Source organism: Aristolochia californica, unplaced genomic scaffold (genome assembly GCF_029961685.1).
Source record: "Aristolochia californica isolate CCGP_79_NKW_82.1479 unplaced genomic scaffold, dmAriCali1.0.hap1 SCAF_13, whole genome shotgun sequence".
In the NCBI taxonomy this organism is placed as follows: Eukaryota; Viridiplantae; Streptophyta; class Magnoliopsida; order Piperales; family Aristolochiaceae; genus Aristolochia; species Aristolochia californica.
The window spans coordinates 7,105,988-7,125,446 of record NW_027181804.1 but is presented as its reverse complement, the minus strand read 5'-3'; the positions used below and the strand labels follow the sequence as shown (position 1 = coordinate 7,125,446).

Genomic DNA, 19,459 nt, shown 5'->3' with positions numbered 1-19,459 from the left:
AGCTTTCCGATATTTCAATCCATCCTCGCAATGCCATTGCTTTTATTCGCTCTTTTTACCGCTATCGTCATGGGAAAATATGTTCCATTGATGATTATATCCTTGCAGGTTCTTCGGTTGTCCTTTGTCATGAACAAAGGGAGTGAACTCTCCTAGGGGGGCTGGAGTCTAGGTCTGCTTTGTCTTCCAACAACGCATTCCTTCGTTGTCTCTGTAGAAGAAACCTTAAGTACAACCTTTTTTCACTTGTTTCCGATGCAAACGTCATGTTGTCTGAGATGAGCTAGCTGTTCTGAGGTCTCACCAACTCATGTTTAGATAAAGTGAGGAGGGTCAAGGAAGCCTGTCAGGTTCTTTCTTCTATGCAAAAGATGTAGGAATTAGACACCCTAATTCCAAACTAACGAGAGCAATAATAATAAATGTGAAAGAAGAGAAAATCAAGCACAGAAAAGCACACAAGATTTATATAGGTTTGCCTCAAGGTGAGATTACGTCTAGTCTTTCACCTTTGTAGTAACCCACTATGAAGATGAAATAGTTTACAAGAGAAATTGCATACTTACACGTGTTTCTCTCTAACCTCTTGGGTTGCAACTCGAGAAGCTCCTCAGATTAAGATCATAAAACCCTAATAGCGGTGCCCCCCAATTTAAATAGATAGTGAGGGCAACCACATTACAAGAGTAAAATTCTCAAACTGCCCTATATGAAACAACAGTCAATATAGGATTGCTCCCCAGATTAGGCATTAATTAGGTTCCACAACTCAACAAGAGATGGGTTGCTCCCTCGATTGAATTACTATCTTGTTACAAGGGTATTGTTCTTGATTGGAAGGTTTGGCAAAGGCAATATGATTGTTGATCAGATGACTGAGAGGGACCCCTGAAGCAAGGTTTCCACATGGTTTAATTGCTCTTTTATGTGGAATTGACAAGGTAAATCACTCACTTAAAATGTTAGAGAGAATGAAGACTAGAAACATCATCAATTCGGAGGCGATAAACCATTTGTATGGGCAAGTATATGTAATATGATCTCTTGATACCCAAACATTGTAGATTTGGTGACTTTGAAAAGGGAAGGCAGCTATGGAATGAAGTAGTTGAGAAGGGCATCACTATCTAATGCTCAAGTGGTATGTTGGATCCGACTAAGACGGAAGTGTTTAACCCCATCAAGAAAGAGCATTCTTTCACTAGAACACGTGGATAAGATGATTGAGAAGGGGGTGACCCCCGAAACAAGGTTTCCCCATGGTTTAATTGCTCTTTTTATGTGGAATTGACAAGGTAACTCACTCACTTGAAATGTTAGAGCGAATGAAGACTAGAAACCGCATCAATTTGGAGGTGAGAAACCATTTGTATGGGCAAGTATATGTAATATGATCGTTCAATACCCAAACTTTGTAGAGGAGGTGACTTTGAAAAGGGAAGTCAACTATGGAATGAAGCAGCTAAGAAGGGCATCACTATCTAATGCTCAAGTGGTATGTTAGATCCGACTAAGACAAATGTGTGTAACCCTATCAAGAAGGAGCATTCTTTCACTAGAAAATTGTAGGAGATCATTGCAAATAGAGAATATATTCATCTTGTTAAAAGACACCCACATGTATAGGGGTGGCATGACTAGTAAATAAGGAGAACTTTCATAGAGATGGCATAAAATTATAATTATGAAAGTTGGTGTATGTCTACTTATGTCTTTTTCCTTTTGAAACATGTAGCCCTAAGGGCATTGTAGTCATTGTAAACTCCTTCACACAACTATAAATACAACCTGAAGGCATAGGGTAGAGCATTCAAACCTCTTCCTCTTGCTCAAATTCGTTCATACACTTCTCTCTCCCTTCTCTCCCTTGGTTTCTTTTCTCCTCTCTCCCACGTGCTAGAATTACTCTCTTCTCTCCTTCCCTTGATATCGCTTTTGTTTATGTCTTGTCCTTAGAAATTAATACATCTAAAAAATGAAGAACAATTGTATGAAAAAAAGAGGAAATAAGCTTCACTTGTATAATTGGTCAGTTATATTTTTCAATGGGTTTTCTTGTTTATGTACTATGTGGTTTCACTTGTTTCATGTATTATGTTTCTTCACCTTTCATCTTCCCTTATCAATGTTGATTTTTTAGGTTAATCACAACATTAAGTTATTTAATACCTCGCCCCCGAGCAAATACCAAACACTTTAGTAAACCTTGTCTGGTGATATACCTGCAAGAATTCTCTTGTGTGAAGGATGCTTGGAGTTTAAACCAATTTACAAGAGTGCTCAATTTCAAATTTTAATTCACTTCAAAAGATTTCAAAATCTTAATAAACAAATAATTTGAAGTGATATAACTTTTGAAGTGAGATTCAAATCTCACTGTGATTCAATGACATAACTTTTGCAAGCTTGTAGAAAATATTGGCTTATGAGTGTATTCTTATAAAAGCGTATTTTTGAAGTTGTATGAGACATAAAAAAAGAGATTAAATAGATCTCTTTGTCATTTGAAATGATATAAATAAGATGGGTAAAAAGAGTTTTTTGTCCTTTATGTGATTATACAAAGATCATTTAAAAAGTATTTTTTACATCTTATGTAACAAGTAAGAAAAGGAAAGAAAACTTATTTTCTTCCTTTTATATGATCCATAAAGAAACATATTCTAAAAGAATTTTTTGTCATTTAATATAGCACAATAAATAGCAATTATGAAGTATCTATAGAAGTGTACTTTGTTCTCTTCTATTACATAAGATATGTGAGATATGTATTTTTATAATTTTTGTTCGATTAAACCATATTAAATTGGGAATCAGTTAACCTAATATGATATTGTGGAAGTTTTTTCCACTTCCTCAATGTTAGAGAGGAAAGGCCTTTAGCAACCTTGCCAATGAGAGGAACTCTGCTCCATACTCCCAATGGGGGTGGGTTTCCCTACTCTTCATGCCTATTTGCATATTTAGATAGGGAAAACCCTACATGACTAGTTAAAGAAGAGGTGAGACTAGTTTGAGTTCTTATTTATTTTGTGAAATTTGTTAGTGAAATCACACACACACAAAAAAAAAAAAACGAGTCAACATGTTTCTACGTTACTGTAAGTTTTTATGTTATCAACCTGGACAAGATATCGGGTTTATTAGACAATTGATTAAAATTATATCGGTCTCTATTATTTTGATAATAATGAATAATTTGAAGTTGTGCTACTAAAGATGTTATTAATGAATGTTAGACACATGTTTTCCAACACAAATTTATGTAGTCTATAACAAAAGTTCAAGACGACAATGAACAATCAAATTGTCAAGTCAAGAGCCGAAGCAAAAAATCATTGAATAAATGTTGTTGCAATGAAGAACACACATAAAGAGTAAGCTAATTTTTTTTGTAATTCATAGTATTTCAGATGTATTTTCTTCAAATGACTCAATTACAAGTTCTATGAGAATAAACCTTTAAATTTGATACAAGACCTCAAGCCAAAATAAAACTCAAGTTATGTTGAAGAAGCACCTTGGAGAAGAAAGAAGAATTGAAGACCTAGAGCCTAAGTGTCAAACTAAAAATCTTTAGAACTCTAGCTTTGTAAAGAGAATGACCATCAAGATTCCAAATCTTGGGTATGAATATATTATGAAGCATAAAACACACAATGTTTTCTAAAACAATGTTGTTCAAGCTTATTCAAATGTTTTTTAATATTTCATTCATTTATTTTTTACCTTAATCATGCTTATAACTTAATAGAATACACTACAAAACAACATGATCGATCAACCTTTGTGTGCATAATCAATCTACAAATTATTAAGCATGATCAATTATCCACAATGCATGCAAAAATTATAAAACATAATCGATCAATTTGTAGTGCATGATAGATCAACCAGAATCCTAGCAAGCCATTGTATAAAGCATGATCGAAGAACCCATGCATGACCAATCAATCTGCTACAAAAAGTTTAGAAACACTTTGATCGATGATATGATTGATCATAAAATCATATGAACTCCAAAATAAAGTCATTGGAAGTCGATTGCTCAATCAATGTAAAGGTATGATTGATCAACCCCTATGTGCAGCTTATTGTACAATAGTCCAAAACAACTAGTTTCGCCAAGAAACTTATAAATATGACTTCAAATTCTTCCCTTAGCATTTATTAAGCATTTACTGGTAAACATAAGTTTTGAAAAAATAGGGATTACAATAGGTAATGCATGGATGATTAAGGGACATTTTCGTACCCGTTTTAGTCATCCACAACGTTTTCCCCAGAGGAAACTGTCGGAACTGGTATGTGACATTGAGTGACCTATTTATTTATTTAAATGTATAATCATAAAATATAATGAAATAAGAAGGTAATGTTTAAAATAATAATATTTTATAAAATATAAAATATTTTTTTCTATATCTATATTTATTCTATTTAGTAGTTGTTATACAAGTAAATGGATAAAATCTTTTCTATTAATTCCGTAGAGTTTTGCACCATAAAGATAGGGTAAGGAATATTTTAACTAGATACTTTTTTCGTTATTTTTACCTAAGCTTCGGAAGCACCGCCTTATCGCCTCCCACGTGTCACTTTCACACGGCTTTTGTATCCCATTGCTCCAACTGCACCTGCATAAAACGCGCCATTTGCTTTCCCCCTCATTTAAACTTGAAACTCTTTCTTTCTTTTCGTCTCTTAAACCTCCTTTCGTCTCCCTCAGACGCCGTCTCCTTCGCTCGACGTAAAACCCTAGCTGTACAGCAGCATTCCGGCGTTCGTGATGGACTCTCAGCTGAAAGCTCAAGAGCTTTCCTCTATGATTCTGTCGTCTTCTTCTCCTCCCGAGATATCCGCGGCCTGTTCCGCGGTGGAAGGCTTCCTTCGCAAGCACGTCACGGACCAGATGAGACCGTTCTTTTCAATCGCCTTTCCTGTCCTAATTTACAAGATTTTTGGATTCGAGGACGCTTCTCGTAAGTCTCCGCCGTCCACCGGTTGGATTGATCAGGTTGTCGCGGCGAACGATGGTGAGCTAGCGAGTAGGGTTTTTGATCTTCTGTCTCCGTCTGGCATGTTGTTTACTTCGATTTTTAACGTTGATCGCCACTCCCTCATTAAATATGTTTTCCCGGTGGAAAGGTTACCGGAGTGGGTCAGGCTTATGCTCCAGACTGAGAAAGATTGCTGGATTTTGGCGGATCTGTGTCCGTTGTTTAAAAATCGGATTAAGGAAGATAACGTTCAAGGTATTTTTCAGGTGCAGCTGAATGTGTTTGAGTACTATATGTTTTGGTTTGCGTATTATCCGGTTTGCAGAGGGACCTCTGAAAATACTTATCAGGTTGTCCTTAGGAAGAATAAAAGGTTTAGATTTGAGAACTGGACGTCTTCATTACCTGTTTTGGCCTCTACTACTCGGGGTGTAGGGCAAAGGCCAGAACCTGACCTTTATTTACGGCTTCTTTATGCGTATCTTCGGGAATTTGTGCCCAGATATGATAAGAGCATTTATCAGCCTTACAGGAGTTCTCTTCTTCACTACTCGTCTGGCAATGACGGTGCAATCCTCTTGCGAGCGGAGTTTGTTGTTAACACTCTGGTACACTACTGGTTAGTGGACAATGATTTTTCACCCTTGCCTGTGAACATATCCCGTTCATTTGGTGTCTCCATTCCATTTCGCATGGTTTTAGGTGAGACTCCTCCAACTGCTGGCTTGGGTGAAGTTGTAAAGGTATTGGTGAAATATATTAACAGTAGTAGTCCGATGGAAAATAAAGAATTAGGAGAAAAAAATGACTTGAGTGGAAGAGAATCAGGCATGGGCAGCACTGTAAAACCCTCCTGGTGCTGTGGAGCCTCTATTGGCTCTTGGAGCTTGGCGATGCAGAGGTCATTATACAGGTTTATCTTGAGGACGTTTTTATTTTGTCCCATGGGGTCCTTGAAAAATGTTTCTCTGGTGTTCCCTGTCTGGATTACTTACATAGAACCATGGAAGACTGCTACACAAGACTTGTCAGTATTTGAAAGATGGGATGAACAGTCAAGTGAAAGGTCCAAGTGCAAGAATGCACAATCTGAGGTAAAAAGGAGTACAAAAAGTGACAAAGAGCATCTTGGATGTGCATATACACCATCTTGGGAAGTTTATGTGCTATCCAATTATCTATTCTATACCTCTTTGGTTGTTCATTTTCTTGGATTTGCACACAAGTTCCTTCACACAAATGTGGAGACAATAATTGAGATGGTCTTAGAGGTATGATCTCTCCTGTCATTTGCTTATCTGCTGTAGTTTAATCAGTTGCTTTCTAAATTTCAAAACTTCTCAAGTTGCTTAGTGATATGTTATCATTTTGATTGAAATATGCTGAACTCTGAATTAATGCATGGATAAAAGAGCACAACAAGGAGGCCCCTGCTTGAAGGGGCAGTGCAGTAAAGCAAATGAAGCAAAAGACAAACAAGCTAAAGTAAAGCCCAACAACCAAAGAGGATACCTCACACGTCTACTCGTTTAGCAGAATGATAATGAATCAGTAGATGATGAACTAAAAAAAATTGGGCTGGTGCTAAGGTCTAATTGTTTAACAGCCAAGGCTTCAGTGCACTTCTGGTACTGAAAAATTTATTCTAGTACTCATTTGGAAGATAAGTGGAGCATGTTGGGATGGTATGATAGGTTTCATTTTTTCAAGCTGAAGAAAACATATTGCAGAGGTGGTGTCATGTTTTGAACTGTTAAACTCATGGTTTGGTTCATGGAGAGCCCTGAATAGAAGCCTCTCAGGAAGAATTCGAGCCCGTACTCTTCATATGTTATGGTATGAATGTACCATACCAATATGATGAAGTTCCATTGATATAGAGCCAATTCCAATAGACTTATTCGGCATTCCCATTAGTGTGCATCCAGCAGGAATTGAACCTATGAATTTGCCAATTATGAGTTGGGTACTTTAATTTTTTAGCCATGGATGCTCAACAGAGATCATTGTTATCATACATCCTGAATAACCAAATTCCAATTGAAATGAAATCTTTAGGAGGAATCAATGAAAGGACATCAATTCAAATCCCGGATTAGGTGGTTGATGATAGTTGCAATTTTTATGTAATATGGGGAGGAAAGAATAATGTACTTGTCTTGTATGTTGATATCTAGAAGTTTAGAGCATTTGTGCATTCAAAAAAATATTTAAAAGGTTTGGACTTGCTTTGTAATCTTGAGTCTAAAAAAGGAAACATTGTACTCATGTCACTAGCAGTCTAGCTAAGTATCTATTTTTTTGTTCTTCTCTAAACAATTTAGTTTTAAAAGGTAAAAAAAGGGTCAAGCACTTCAATAAGTTTATAAATGTGATATATGTTGTAACTTTGTAATGGTTGGCCGTTTGTATCTTCAAGAGACAAAAAGTTCCCAAAATTCTTTTTCTAGAAAAACAAGAAATTGAGGTAATAAAGGGAAGAAGAGAAAAGAAAAGAAGAAAGCAACCTGAGAGACTGCACATAGAGGGGTAGAACTCGACCCCTGACGGGGGTTTTATTTTGCTTAAGTGAAAGAAGGGACGTAAAGACAATAATGCCTCTTATTACACAAGTTTATAATACACTATGTAAGACCAAAAAAGTAAAAGAAAATAAAACAATCTTGTAGAGTAACTTTCTACCATACTGTTAATTTATTAGGAGTAGGTATTACTTAAGTAAAGTAACCAAAACACCCTTACATTTTCTAACACTCCCCCTCAAGCTGGAGCATAAATATCTAATAGCCCTAACTTGTTACAGAGTATAATATTCCCAAGGAGTTTAGTAAAAATGTCTCCTAGTTGCTCAAAAGACCTTATGTATGACATAACTATCTTTCCTTGCAAAATGGCATCGTGGATAAAATGACACTAGACTTTAATATGCTTCTTTTCATGAAAAACAGGGTATTTGCAATAAATATGGTTGCATGATTATCACATTTCATGACCATAGGCAAAGGAAGGAGCCTCTCGTAGCACCTTGCTGTTGGGAGCTCTCTTCCCATTCCCTTGTAGGCCTATCTTTGAATTCTTCTTTTGTACTTTGTTGTCCATGTTGTATCTTTTTTCTTAGGGAGATCTCTTAATAGAATCGTTTTTCTCATTGATATAAAAAAAACCTATAGAAAAAATGATGCATTGAGAATTGGTATCTTGTTTCCTTTATTTATTTATTTTATTAGCCATAACTTTTTTTTGTAAGGATAGTTTGTTCTACCTATTATTGTGGGAATAATAACTTGTATTTATTATTTATGCTTATGAGCTCTATGAGCTTTTCTTCTGATCTGTTTTTATGGATCTTTTTTTGTCCTCTTCTGTTACTGGGGTAACATTTTAGAAATACTAAAGAAAATCAATAATATTCAAAGAGTCTTGAATTCACAAAACAAGTAATTAAGAGTTTAAACGTTATTGAAGAAATGGAATGAGGTGATTCTCTAACTAATAGTTCTTTATTTATAATGCGCTATCAAATACTCCTACTAGGTTCAAAACAATAATTTTTTACTGAGCTTTGTAATATGCATTTTGTTCTCCTCTGGACTTACATGGTAAAACAAGTGTATTTTATTCTGATGTTAGCTACAGAAATTGGCTGTTTACTTGCTATGAGGCTTTAGACCTTAATTAATGGTGACCAAGATTCTTAGGGCTTGTGATATTATGTTACTCTTCTAACTTTCTAAGGTTAATTGGTTTAAGTTTTGGCTCTTGTAATCCGAGATTGATTTTCTTTTCCCAATGGTGGAAGATGAGATTACATTAGAAGAAGAAGAGAAACACAAGAGGCTTTTAAAGGAAATAAAACAAAAACAACAAGCAAGTGAATAGAAAAAATTTAAGACAACCTGGAAGCACATCAGTGTGTAAGATGAATCAGAAGCTAGAAAATAGAGCTGTAACAAAAATGTGTTAGAGAGACCCCAGTTCTCACTAAAGAATTAGCTACTTGTTGGGTTCTAGAATTCCGTAGTAACAGAAAACTGAGAGCAAAGGTGTATTTGGATTATCATATCAAAGTCATCTTCTTGAAGTTACTCCACATAGTAATAACTGGGAAATTCAAAAGGTTTGGCCAGTTATTGTTCTGATTGATTCTCCATGACTTAGTATCATCTCTATCAGCTCATTTTATTTCTAGGTAATAACTCAATCAGTATTTCATCTTAAACAAAAAGGGGAACTGATACAGTATCTGAGTTCTTAATTTTTTTGGATTATGAAAAGAACAACCAAGGAATTGGAATCTTTTTGGTAGCTTCTTGTTTTGTAATAATGAAATTCTTTAGAGGGCCAATTTAAAAAAAAAAGAAAAAAAATCTCTGGAGAACTCTTAATGAAGTAAGAAAACGTTGAAGGGATATCACTGGAGTGGGCTTGAAGGCCAATTATGTCTGCTACATTACGTAGTTCCTTGTGAGTTCTTCTAATTTCATATATTTGAAGACCAATAGCTGTTGCTATAGTTGTTTGTCTGACTTCTTTGCAGTCTCCGTTTTCAATGTCCAGCACTGTGGTGGATTGGGCCTTTGGCTCCATGGCTACATGGTGCTTTCTAGTGTGAGAACTTAGGATCAAGTCTCACCAGGGGTTTGAGTCAAATCAAAATTCCAAAAAAAAAAAAAAACTATCAATGCGCTTTTGTTGCAGAGGTTATTTTGCACATTTTTCTATTTAGGGAGCTCCAGATAACCTTTTAGATCTTGCAGTTTCAAGATTCTGCACTTAAAATCTTTAACTTTCTGAAGTGGAAGTTTGCTTTTGCTGATTATTTTATTTCTTTCTCTTTAAACAGCTATTAAGTCTTTTGACATCATCGAGAGAACTTACCGAACTCCTGAAGAAAGTGGGCACTACATATCGTTCTAAACCTGTTGGATCTGCATCAGCTATAGTTGATAGTTCTTATAAATATATTCCATCAATTCGAGAGCAATTGCAGGTATTTGCTGCCAGTTTTTGTTGATGGAAGTTTAGTGAGCATTGGATATTTATATTTCAATTAGAAGAATTCTATCATCAGTTATGTTGGTTACATATTATTTAGTTAAGGTCCCTTAGCCTTGGTTATGGAAAATTCATTGGAGTTCTAAGAATCTGCCGGAGTTTAATCAATAATTTTTTTGTGATTGAATGACATGCTGTAAAGAGGTGTACTTCCTTAGATTTTTTTGAGTGAATATAAAAATATGTAATATCACTAGGGGATTAAGAGGTATATGAGTTTTTTTATTTTAGTTTGTGGAAATGGTTTTGAAAGGTTAGACAGTCACTTGGATGTGTTTTTGCCTGTTGTTTATCTACATTTAGAAAGAACATAGTTAACTTGAATTACAATTAAACAAGTTCTCTAAAATCAAGTCAAGAGAGTGTATAGAAATTACCAGAACTTAAGGTGATTCATGGCCAGAGTAAATATTTTTATGTTCACATGTATGCCCTTATTTGTTCGAAAGACTGATCTAATTTGAACTGCCAGTTCAAATGGAACTAGTGATGAGATAATGTAACATGCATGAAAATTGTGGACTGCATTACATGTGTTTTCTATTTTCTAATATGTAAGAAAAATGAACAGGACTGGGAGGATGGCTTGTATGAAAGTGAGGCTGACGGGTCTTTGCATGAGCATTGGAACAATGATTTAAAGTTGTTCAGCAAGGGTGAAGATGGTGGACATAAATTGCTTCAGGTATTTGCATCAGAATCTCAGCAGTATTCCCTGCCAAACCTGAAAGAGTAGTTTTTACATATTCTTTTGTTGTCTGATATGTTATATATTTTCTTTCCCCAGCTCTTGATTTTGCGTGCAGAAGCCGAGATCCATGCCATCTCTGGTGATAATTTGGTGCAGAACCTAAAGACGTTAGATTCTCTAAAAGCCCAAATGAATTGCCTGTTTGGTAATATCGACAATGGTAACTCTAAATCAGCTGCCCCTGCACCGATTCACGGCCAGCCTAGTCGTGAGGAAGTATTCACCCCCAAGCACCCTGGATTTGGTAAACGCAGCTGGGTCGATGTTAAATACAAAGGAGATTGGATGTGGAGGCCTATTTCTGATAGCGAGATAGCCTGGCTTGCCCGGGTGCTTGTTAAAATCTCCGGTTGGCTGAACGAGAGTCTTGGGCTTGACAGGAGGGAACCGAGTGACCAAGCAGTTTCATGCTCAAGCCGGTCCTATGTGAACGTTCCCAAGGCTGATGTGAGTGGACCAAAGGAGGCTGGGTGGATGTTGCTATCGTCCCTCGTCTCCTGGATATTGATGTTGGGTCAGATGGCGTTGTGCTCCATGAGGAAGTGCAAATTGAGGATAAACTTGAGGATTCTGGCTTCGAAAAAGGTAGTGAGTGTTTTTGTTTTGTGCACTGTTATTTGTTCCTTGATAAGAGGTTTTGGGCTGTCTCTGCGTCCTCCCGTCCTACTGGCTTCCTTGATGTGGTAGAAAGCTATATAGCTGGAACTCCTTCCAGAATTGGTTCAACACACTTCATAGGTTCTTTGTACATAAAACACTCGTAATGATGTTGAGTTTTTTTTCTTCTATTTTTATTATAGAGTTTCTTTTGCGGAAGGTGTATATGATTGTCTCCAATGACATAATCCTGTAAAAATGTTTGTTGAGTAAAGGAAGAAGAACATGGTAGTACTATTGATAATTCTACTCGAAATATGCCAAAAGGTTATCTTAGTTGTCCTGTATCATGATGTTTGAGATAGTTGTTTCGCATATTTTGTACAAAATGGTTTTTCCTGTTGGATCAGTTCTAAATGATCACAGGGATTTGTATATCATAATGTTCATAAAAATATGTTTTATTTTCATTTAAAAAAATAACTCTGGTAACATTTGGATTTTTTAATCTGATACGAAGATTAAATCAATTATCCAATTAAAATTCTGGTCCGAAGGGAGTAATGTATAAAAATTTATTGGTATTTTAGAAGAATATATATAGGTGAGAAATGTAATTCCAGAAGGCGCTAATGATATTCAAAATTGTAGGGTCCGCTCATAAATCATAAATATTAGAAAAGGAAATAACTGCGAGGCTGCAATTACCAGGTTTCTATTACTGTTTATGAACAGCCTTAAACATTTAATCAAACAACTAATTAATTATGTTCTATATTACGGTCGACGACTCAATGAAGTATCAATAAACACGCTTTATTTCTACAAAACTACTTTTGCACAAACAGTAGAATTCACCTTTGCTTGAGGGAAGATCGCGCAGGTAAAGAACTCTATTTTTTATTTCTATTTTTTTCTTCTTATATAGTGATTGTGTTTTTTTCATTAGGGATTCGATTCTGTTTTTTTTAATAGTTTACGTCTGAAAAACACTAGAGATTAGACTTCCTTCTATATATTCTCATTTAATTTTTTCTACACAATTATTTCATTTTCTTTGTTCGACTTTATGTGCTTAAGAATCGATTTAGCATTAATTTTCTACCGTCCCTAAAAGTAATCGGGGGTTGCGTCTACTTTTGGATTTTAACTTTGATACGAATTTGACGATAATTCAATTAAATTTACGTCATTTTTTTTTTTTAAGTCTTCGGCTTTCACTCTGTCAAGAATTTGATAGCACTCTTCGAGTCAGAACTCAACTGTGGTGATCTGAGAGATATCAGACTTTGATACTGGTAACTGGTAAGCCCTTTGCGAATTGTCTTTTCTTCTCGGTGATGCCAAGTTGTCCTTTCTTTCAGAATGCTGAACCATGCGGTCGATTTCTGTAGAATTAGGGTTTTTCGTAGAACTGGGGTTGATCCGGCCTTCATTTTCTCTGATAGACTCGGAGAAAATAGAAAAAGACATCTGCAATTGTTTGAATTGATTCGTATGATCTCGTTGAGCTGCCAGTAAGGTCCTTACATATGTAATTCAAAAGAAATTATGTAAATATGGCTACTGTCTGATGCAAACAGGTTATTACTGCATTATACTCTTCAAGTAAAGGAATCTAATAATAGGCCAAGTTAATATACTGTTAAAACTCAGTAAATTGTGGAACGACGCTCCTTTTTATGGGTTTATGAACTTGTTTTTTACAGTGGGAGTGTTTTTTTGTCGTATTGTATTTGGTGTAATAAACCACTTTAGCTTCGCTGCTGAAAAGTTTATAGTAAAATTAAAATTTTCTAAACGATTTATCAAATTCTCATCTCCTCTTTACCTTTTCTGCATTGAAGTCTCCACTCTCTTAACTGTTTTAGGGAGAAGCTAATTTCCTCTCTTACTCTTTCTTTGTATGAAAGGATAAAAAATGCCTCTCTGTATATGTTTCTTCGTCCACTCTCCCCGAGGCAGTACAGTGCTATGAAGAGTATTTGTGACCCAATAAGAGTTCTAGTTTTCTCTAAACCAGTGTTCTAGTTTGCCATCTTAGTGCCAATGGCGCACTTGGCACATTCAGATATTGCGATGGTGAAAATTGTACTGCAGACAAGGGCATATTCTTTAGCTTATATTCAAGGCATTGTCCTATTTGCCGATCTTCATCCTGAAGTTCACTAGAAGGGTTTTTCCTCTCTCTTTTCAGGGGGCTAATTTTTTCTGGATTGAGAAAAGATGGTTCTGTCTCAGAAGATCCATGAAGCTTTCAAGGGCACTGTGGAGAGAATCACTGGCCCCCGGACAGTTTCTGCTTTCAAAGAGAAAGGAGTTCTCAGCATCAGTGAATTTGTTCTTGCTGGTGATAACCTTGTCTCCAAATGCCCCACTTGGTCATGGTACTACACCTTTATCCTCAGTTTCCTTCTTATTGTTTTCTCTAAGTATTTCATAAAGTATAAGACTCTTTTTGTTTCTCAGGACCAAATGTTGGTTTTTCAAGCGTAGTTTCTTTTATCAATCCTAAAGAAAGACCAGAGAAAAAAAGAAGAAGATAGAGATCCACGAAAATGGGAAAGATTAGGATACATTTGGGTGTGATTGTCCTTTGCACTTACTTAGCATTCTTGGTCGTTCTGTCTGGTTATATGTTTGAGCTTTTTTTTTTTTTTCAAATGAATTCAGGGAAGCTGGGGAGTCGAGCAAGAGAAAGTCCTACTTACCTTCTGATAAACAATACCTAACCACAAGAAATGGTAAAAAGCATGCATATCCTGTTTAGCTACTGGTTATCAGAATCCCAGTAGTAGCTTTAGTTAATGCAGCCAATTCTATCATTTAATGCAAGTGCTCATATTTACTTTGCTTGCTTTTCAGTGCCATGTTTGCGCAGGGCCATCTCTGTAGAGGAAGAATACGAAGCTGCCGGAGGTGAATTTCTTCTTGATAATGAAGATAATGATGGATGGCTGGCAACTCATGGGAAACCAAAAGGTAGATGCTTCAAGAAATTTGGTTAAAATATTTCATGATGTGGACTGAAATACTGTGTTAAGACTATTTTGAGCTCAATGGAAAATATTTTTCTGGTATTTTTACTCTTTCAGAAGCTAAGGATGATGATGAGGAGAACTTACCTACTATGGAGATTCTGGAGATCAGTAAGGGCAGGACTATTCAGTCTATCCCATCTTACTTTGGTGGTGAGGAGGAAGAAGATATACCTGACTTGGCTGAGTACGAAGATGCTGAGAATGTCCAGGAAACTGATGCAGTATGTGTTTTTTTCCTTAGAGCATTTCTGTGCATATTCTAACAGCAGAAAATGCTTTTCTTATGTGAGGGTTCTGTAATCTATTCATTTTTCTCAGAATATGAAAGTCATATTCTGTTTAAGTAAAGTGCTTTTGACCAATAAAGACTTTACATGTTTTCTGTGCATATTCAGATAGACTGCAGCTTCATGCTCACTATTTCTTAATAACATGGGATTTCTAACTTATTTTTGTTGCCATTTTGTTTCTTATGCTTGCAGGCAACACTCCAATCCACTTATTTTGTTGCACATGAACCTGATGATGACAATATTTTACGAACTCGAACATATGATGTCAGCATAACGTAAGACGATTTCTTCTATGTTGACTATCTTGTACCTCATGAATGGTTCTTAAAAATGATTCTTCAGATTGCTTTTACAGTAGCACAATCTTCATTTGATTCTTTTCATTTGCATCCCACTAGGAGAAGTTCTGAAGACAATTTATTTTTGTGCAGGTATGATAAATATTATCAGACACCTCGTGTGTGGCTTACAGGATATGATGAGGTAGTTCTGGTGATACATACTTTTCACATATTTAACCATGGGTTGCAGTATGTTTCTATATGTTCCATTGAAAGCTAATTAGTTATTTCTACATTGCACAATCATGGTGACTCAGCAATGCACTAATATGGTGTCAATAACAGCTCTTGAATCACCTCTGGTGAAATTTTCTTCTGATCTTAGAGTAAAGAAAAAAGTGTATATCCAAGGAAAATTAACGCTTAGACAATTTCTTAATAGTTTAATAATTTGACGTCAGTCTCTTAGATGCTGGCATTTTGCTTGGAACTGACGAACTTTTTAAGAAAAAAAGGTTATTTCGACATTTGTGACAACTGAGAGAAAACTCTTATTTACAACAGATGCTTGTGATTTCAAAACTAATACATAAATGAATGCTTCAAGCGGTAGCAGTAATTTGATGCTCTTAACCTTGCTTGGTTGTTATCTGTTTCTTTCTATCTTTCCTTTTTTAGCTGACCTCTAGTAAGTTACAAGCCTTGATGTGGATGATCTTTATAGCCATACCATCGTCTTTTGGTGGATTGATTATTTACAGAAGTTTAGATTTTAATAGGAAATCTTCTCTTGGCCATTTTCAGTCACGGTTGCCCTTGAAACCAGAACTTGTGCTTGAGGATGTTAGTCAGGACCATGCACACAAAACGGTGATGTCCTTTTTACCACGTCTGATTTCTCGTAATGTTATGGAAGTAAAAAAAGCTAGATTAAGTTTCATCTCAACTTTCGCCTTGTACATATACAATCACTGTTTTTTTAATGGAAGTTCCTTGTCTTTGCTTGTTTCTCCTCAATTATTTATAGGTAACTATTGAAGATCACCCACATTTATCTGGGAAACATGCATCTGTTCATCCATGCCGACATGGTGCAGTGATGAAAAAGATTATTGATGTTCTAATGTCTCGTGGAGTTGAACCTGAAGTTGATAAGTACTGCTCTTTCTTTTATATATCATCATTGGATACTTGGTCTTGACTTATTAAAAAAAATGCAAGATATGTGATTAAGTTTGTTTTAAAATGGAAATAAATTGCTGAAAATGGTTACCAAGTTGAGGAACTAGAGCTGAAGTTAATGGAAGAAACTCCAATAGTTTCTTCGATATTTTTATGCACTCATTTTATGACTTTTGATGGGTCAGTACATGGGAAATTGCTGGCTGCATTTTTCAGTGGCTGATTCTTTATGAACTTGAACTGTGCTTTTTCATTTATCTAAGTTTCAAATTTTTGTAGGTACCTTTTTTTATTCCTGAAATTTATGGCATCTGTGATTCCAACAATTGAATATGACTACACAATCGATTTTGATCTTGGTAGCTCGAGTCAGTCATAAATTGGAGGTAAATATTCTTCTAGATTTACTTTAGTTCCAGAAAGATGCCTTTTTTCTTTCTTTTTTGTTTTTTTAAGTTTAAATAGCAGAAAGGTTGCAAAGTATGAAGTTGTAACCATCAAACTTATGGTTTTCTCCCCATGTTCAAATTTGGACATGGACATGCTTCAGATGAGACTGAAGGTCTTGCTAATCTTTTGGTACTCCACAAAATTGAACAAGCTTATATTTCTATCCAGGTTTGGTCTCAGCCATGTAAGCATGGGTGTAGTGTTTAGCATGTCAAAACACCTTTTGCCTATTTATCCAATAACTTTTGACGCCTTCCTAATTGCATCAACCCAAATTAAACACTTCTCTGCAAGTTATTCGGTGGCAGTTGAAGTGATTATGTGAACATTATAGCTATTGTTCCAAAATAACTTCTTTTCATTTTCATCCTTTTTGTCTTTCTTGGACATATAATTTCCATTTGCAGCTAATGTTGATTAGCTTTTCTGTCACACTATTGAAACTACATTCAGAAAAGAAAAAGATCAGTTCATGTGTTGATTTAAGAAGATGATAATGACGAAAAAAATGTCTGTTCCATTGCTCACTTTCCATGCTGATGATTCTTTCATGGAATGTTCGTTTTCTAGTATTCATTCTCTCATGTTTCCTCATGCAGCAGTTAACCAAAAAGTAGTTTCCTCCTGAAGCAGCTGAAGTTTGGAGGTCATCATCCCTCAGCCTGTAAATCTGTAGATAACACTAAAAAGTGGAATGCTTGTTTGGCCTGAAGGTGGTGGGCAGCTTTCTCTCTACTGGGTAATCTGGACATATTCCAGTAATCTTAGTACAGAGTACACTAAACTGGAAGATTGTACAAGAACTGCTGGCTTTGCTGTTGTATTCTGATTTTTACTAATTATATGGTGGGGGAATTAACTTTCAAAGGGACTTTTTGCCAACCATCACTAGAGTTTGATGTCACTTAATTAAGTCTTGATCAGATTGTTTTTGTGAAGATAAGTAAAATATTAGTTAGAAGAGAGTTTTTAGCAGCAATGAGTAAATTCACCAAAATACTGAGTAATTGGCAACTGCTGAATCTACCTAGTGGTTTTGTTTGCCCTCCCTATCCATTTCGCCGAGCAAAAGAATCCTAAAAATTGCTTAAAAATTAGGGCATCCAAGAAATTTTTTCTTTTCCCTCGTTCAGAATAAAAAATAATAAGATTTTTTTGGAATTTTATTTGGCTTTTTAAGAAAATACAATCGCCCGAGCAAATAAGAAAATGTCACGTGCGTGTGAGAAATTTGTTGGCGCAGATGGCGGACTAGTAATGACGTTACCGGTTCTCGCGACCCACCGAGTAGCCACTTTTTTCGATTAATTAAACAACCGAAAAGCAGACAAATGCGTTAGATCACGTGTCCATATAAGAGAGGTAATTATCAATCTCTGTTCCCTCACTCTCTCTCCCTCTTTTTCCAACTCTGAGCAGAGAATTACAGAGAAAGACGGATCATGGCAGTGGGTCGCCGCTTCCCTTCCCTCCTCCCCTTTCTCCTCCTCTCCGCCGCTGCAGTTACCTTTGCTATCTCTGTAAGTATTTGTTTTCTGCTTCGTCGATTCATAATCCAGCATTTGTATTTGTCACACTCGCTCGCCACTACCACACACCTCAGATCAGCGTAACACTATCACAAGTACTGCTGCCATTTTAATGTATCTAGCTCGGCGTCTTGCTTGATCATCTTCTTTGATTCCCTGATGCAGATATTCACATCATGCGATGATCTATTTGGTCTGCAAATTTTCTTTTTCCGTACTTTATGTTGTTGTTAGAGACTGGTATGTGTGCTGATGATGTGCGGATGTGCAGGATGAGTGCGTCTACACCGTCTACCTGAGGACGGGTCAAATATTCAAGGCCGGCACGAATTCCAAGATCAGCGCCACATTCGGGAACGCTGAGCGCGGAGTGGTGGCGGTTCCAGATCTCAGAACCTGGGGCCTAATGGGACCTGACTACGATTACTACGAGCGCGGCCACCGGGACATCTTCAGCGGCCGCGGGCCCTGCGTGAAAGGACCCCTCTGCTGGCTCAATCTCACTTCCGACGGGTCCGGAGACCATCCCAGTTGGTTCTGCGACTACCTGGAGGTCACCGCTACCGGCCCTCACAGAGGCTGCTCTCAGGGCATCTTCTACGTCAACCAGTGGCTCTCCAACGACGCTCCTCCCTTCCAGCTTACTGCTCTGCTTGACGGCTGCTCCCAAGTGCCCCCCGATGTCGACGACCATACTAGATCCGGACCTCTCGTCGTTTCCAGGAACAACCACGCTACAGACAAAGAAAAGGCTGCTTCCCAGTAAGCTATCACTCTTTTTCTCCCGTCTAGAATAGTTTCGCATCGCTGAAGGAGTTTTACTAAGTATGTGGCTTCAGTGTAAAATGCACAGCTACTCGGTGTTTTCCCTCTCTCTGGGTTAATAAATCTCTTCACTAGTAATCCACTCAAATTGCCAAATCTTTGTCAGACAATAATTCATTGCAAACATTAGAAAATTTCTAATTTGATTCACTCCGATTCTCCCTCAAGCTTGAAACTTCCAAGAACTCCCCGCCATCAAGAACCATGGGAGAAAATCAAGGTCCAGACCAGAAGACTTGTTTGACGCCTTAGATTAGGATAGAATAGAATATTCCTATTCAAATCCTTCACATGAACGGCCGCCCTCTTCGACACCAGCATTTTGCAACAACAAAATTTGAGGTCAGCACCTGTAGGAGACAGATCTCGGTTGAATCTCGAATCATGAAAAACAATCGCATTAATAGTATTGAAAATTTTATTTGTTCAGTGACATACCTAATGCCATGGAAACA

At 36.6% G+C, this 19,459-nt stretch overlaps 3 protein-coding genes across 5 annotated transcripts; all 3 read left to right on the top strand.

Moving 5' to 3' along the window:
- The first annotated feature begins 4,697 nt into the window (after positions 1-4,697).
- Positions 4,698-11,719, top strand: LOC137948650 (uncharacterized). The gene is made up of 4 exons (XM_068794763.1): positions 4,698-6,271; positions 9,844-9,990; positions 10,627-10,740; positions 10,843-11,719. Exons 1-4 carry the CDS (start codon positions 4,790-4,792, stop codon positions 11,491-11,493), a joined length of 2,394 nt encoding a protein of 797 aa, XP_068650864.1. The 5' UTR covers positions 4,698-4,789; the 3' UTR covers positions 11,494-11,719.
- A 503-nt stretch (positions 11,720-12,222) lies between these two features.
- LOC137949066 (autophagy-related protein 3) lies at positions 12,223-17,517 on the top strand. Of its 3 annotated transcripts, none has more exons than XM_068795333.1 (11): positions 12,223-12,286; positions 13,601-13,790; positions 14,077-14,147; positions 14,269-14,385; positions 14,499-14,665; positions 14,927-15,012; positions 15,169-15,220; positions 15,823-15,888; positions 16,046-16,173; positions 16,480-16,586; positions 17,250-17,517. In XM_068795333.1, the coding sequence occupies exons 2-10, from the start codon at positions 13,630-13,632 to the stop codon at positions 16,577-16,579; spliced, it is 948 nt and encodes a 315-aa protein (XP_068651434.1). In that variant the 5' UTR covers positions 12,223-12,286; positions 13,601-13,629; the 3' UTR covers positions 16,580-16,586; positions 17,250-17,517. The 3 variants fall into 3 exon arrangements, with proteins under 3 accessions (XP_068651434.1, XP_068651435.1, XP_068651433.1); XM_068795334.1 differs by lacking the exon at positions 12,223-12,286 and adding an exon at positions 12,610-12,708 and having other exon boundaries at positions 17,253-17,517; XM_068795332.1 differs by lacking the exon at positions 12,223-12,286 and adding an exon at positions 12,610-12,708.
- Positions 17,518-18,022: 505 nt separating this feature from the next.
- On the top strand, positions 18,023-19,100 carry LOC137949067 (PLAT domain-containing protein 1-like). The gene is made up of 2 exons (XM_068795335.1): positions 18,023-18,170; positions 18,451-19,100. The coding sequence occupies exons 1-2, from the start codon at positions 18,093-18,095 to the stop codon at positions 18,943-18,945; spliced, it is 573 nt and encodes a 190-aa protein (XP_068651436.1). The 5' UTR covers positions 18,023-18,092; the 3' UTR covers positions 18,946-19,100.
- Positions 19,101-19,459: the final 359 nt, after the last annotated feature.

Bases quoted from the DNA above. Each gene is read 5' to 3' on its own strand.
- LOC137948650 (XM_068794763.1), top strand. From the start codon at position 4,790: ATGGACTCTCAGCTGAAAGCTCAAGAGCTTTCCTCTATGATTCTGTCG. The intron at 6,272-9,843 runs GTATGATCTCTC...CTCTTTAAACAG, and splicing joins TAATTGAGATGGTCTTAGAG to CTATTAAGTCTTTTGACATC. The intron at 9,991-10,626 runs GTATTTGCTGCC...AAAAATGAACAG, and splicing joins CAATTCGAGAGCAATTGCAG to GACTGGGAGGATGGCTTGTA.
- LOC137949066 (XM_068795333.1), top strand. From the start codon at position 13,630: ATGGTTCTGTCTCAGAAGATCCATGAAGCTTTCAAGGGCACTGTGGAG. The intron at 14,386-14,498 runs GTAGATGCTTCA...TTACTCTTTCAG, and splicing joins AACTCATGGGAAACCAAAAG to AAGCTAAGGATGATGATGAG. The intron at 16,174-16,479 runs GTACTGCTCTTT...AAATTTTTGTAG, and splicing joins GTTGAACCTGAAGTTGATAA to GTACCTTTTTTTATTCCTGA.
- LOC137949067 (XM_068795335.1), top strand. From the start codon at position 18,093: ATGGCAGTGGGTCGCCGCTTCCCTTCCCTCCTCCCCTTTCTCCTCCTC. The intron at 18,171-18,450 runs GTAAGTATTTGT...GCGGATGTGCAG, and splicing joins CAGTTACCTTTGCTATCTCT to GATGAGTGCGTCTACACCGT.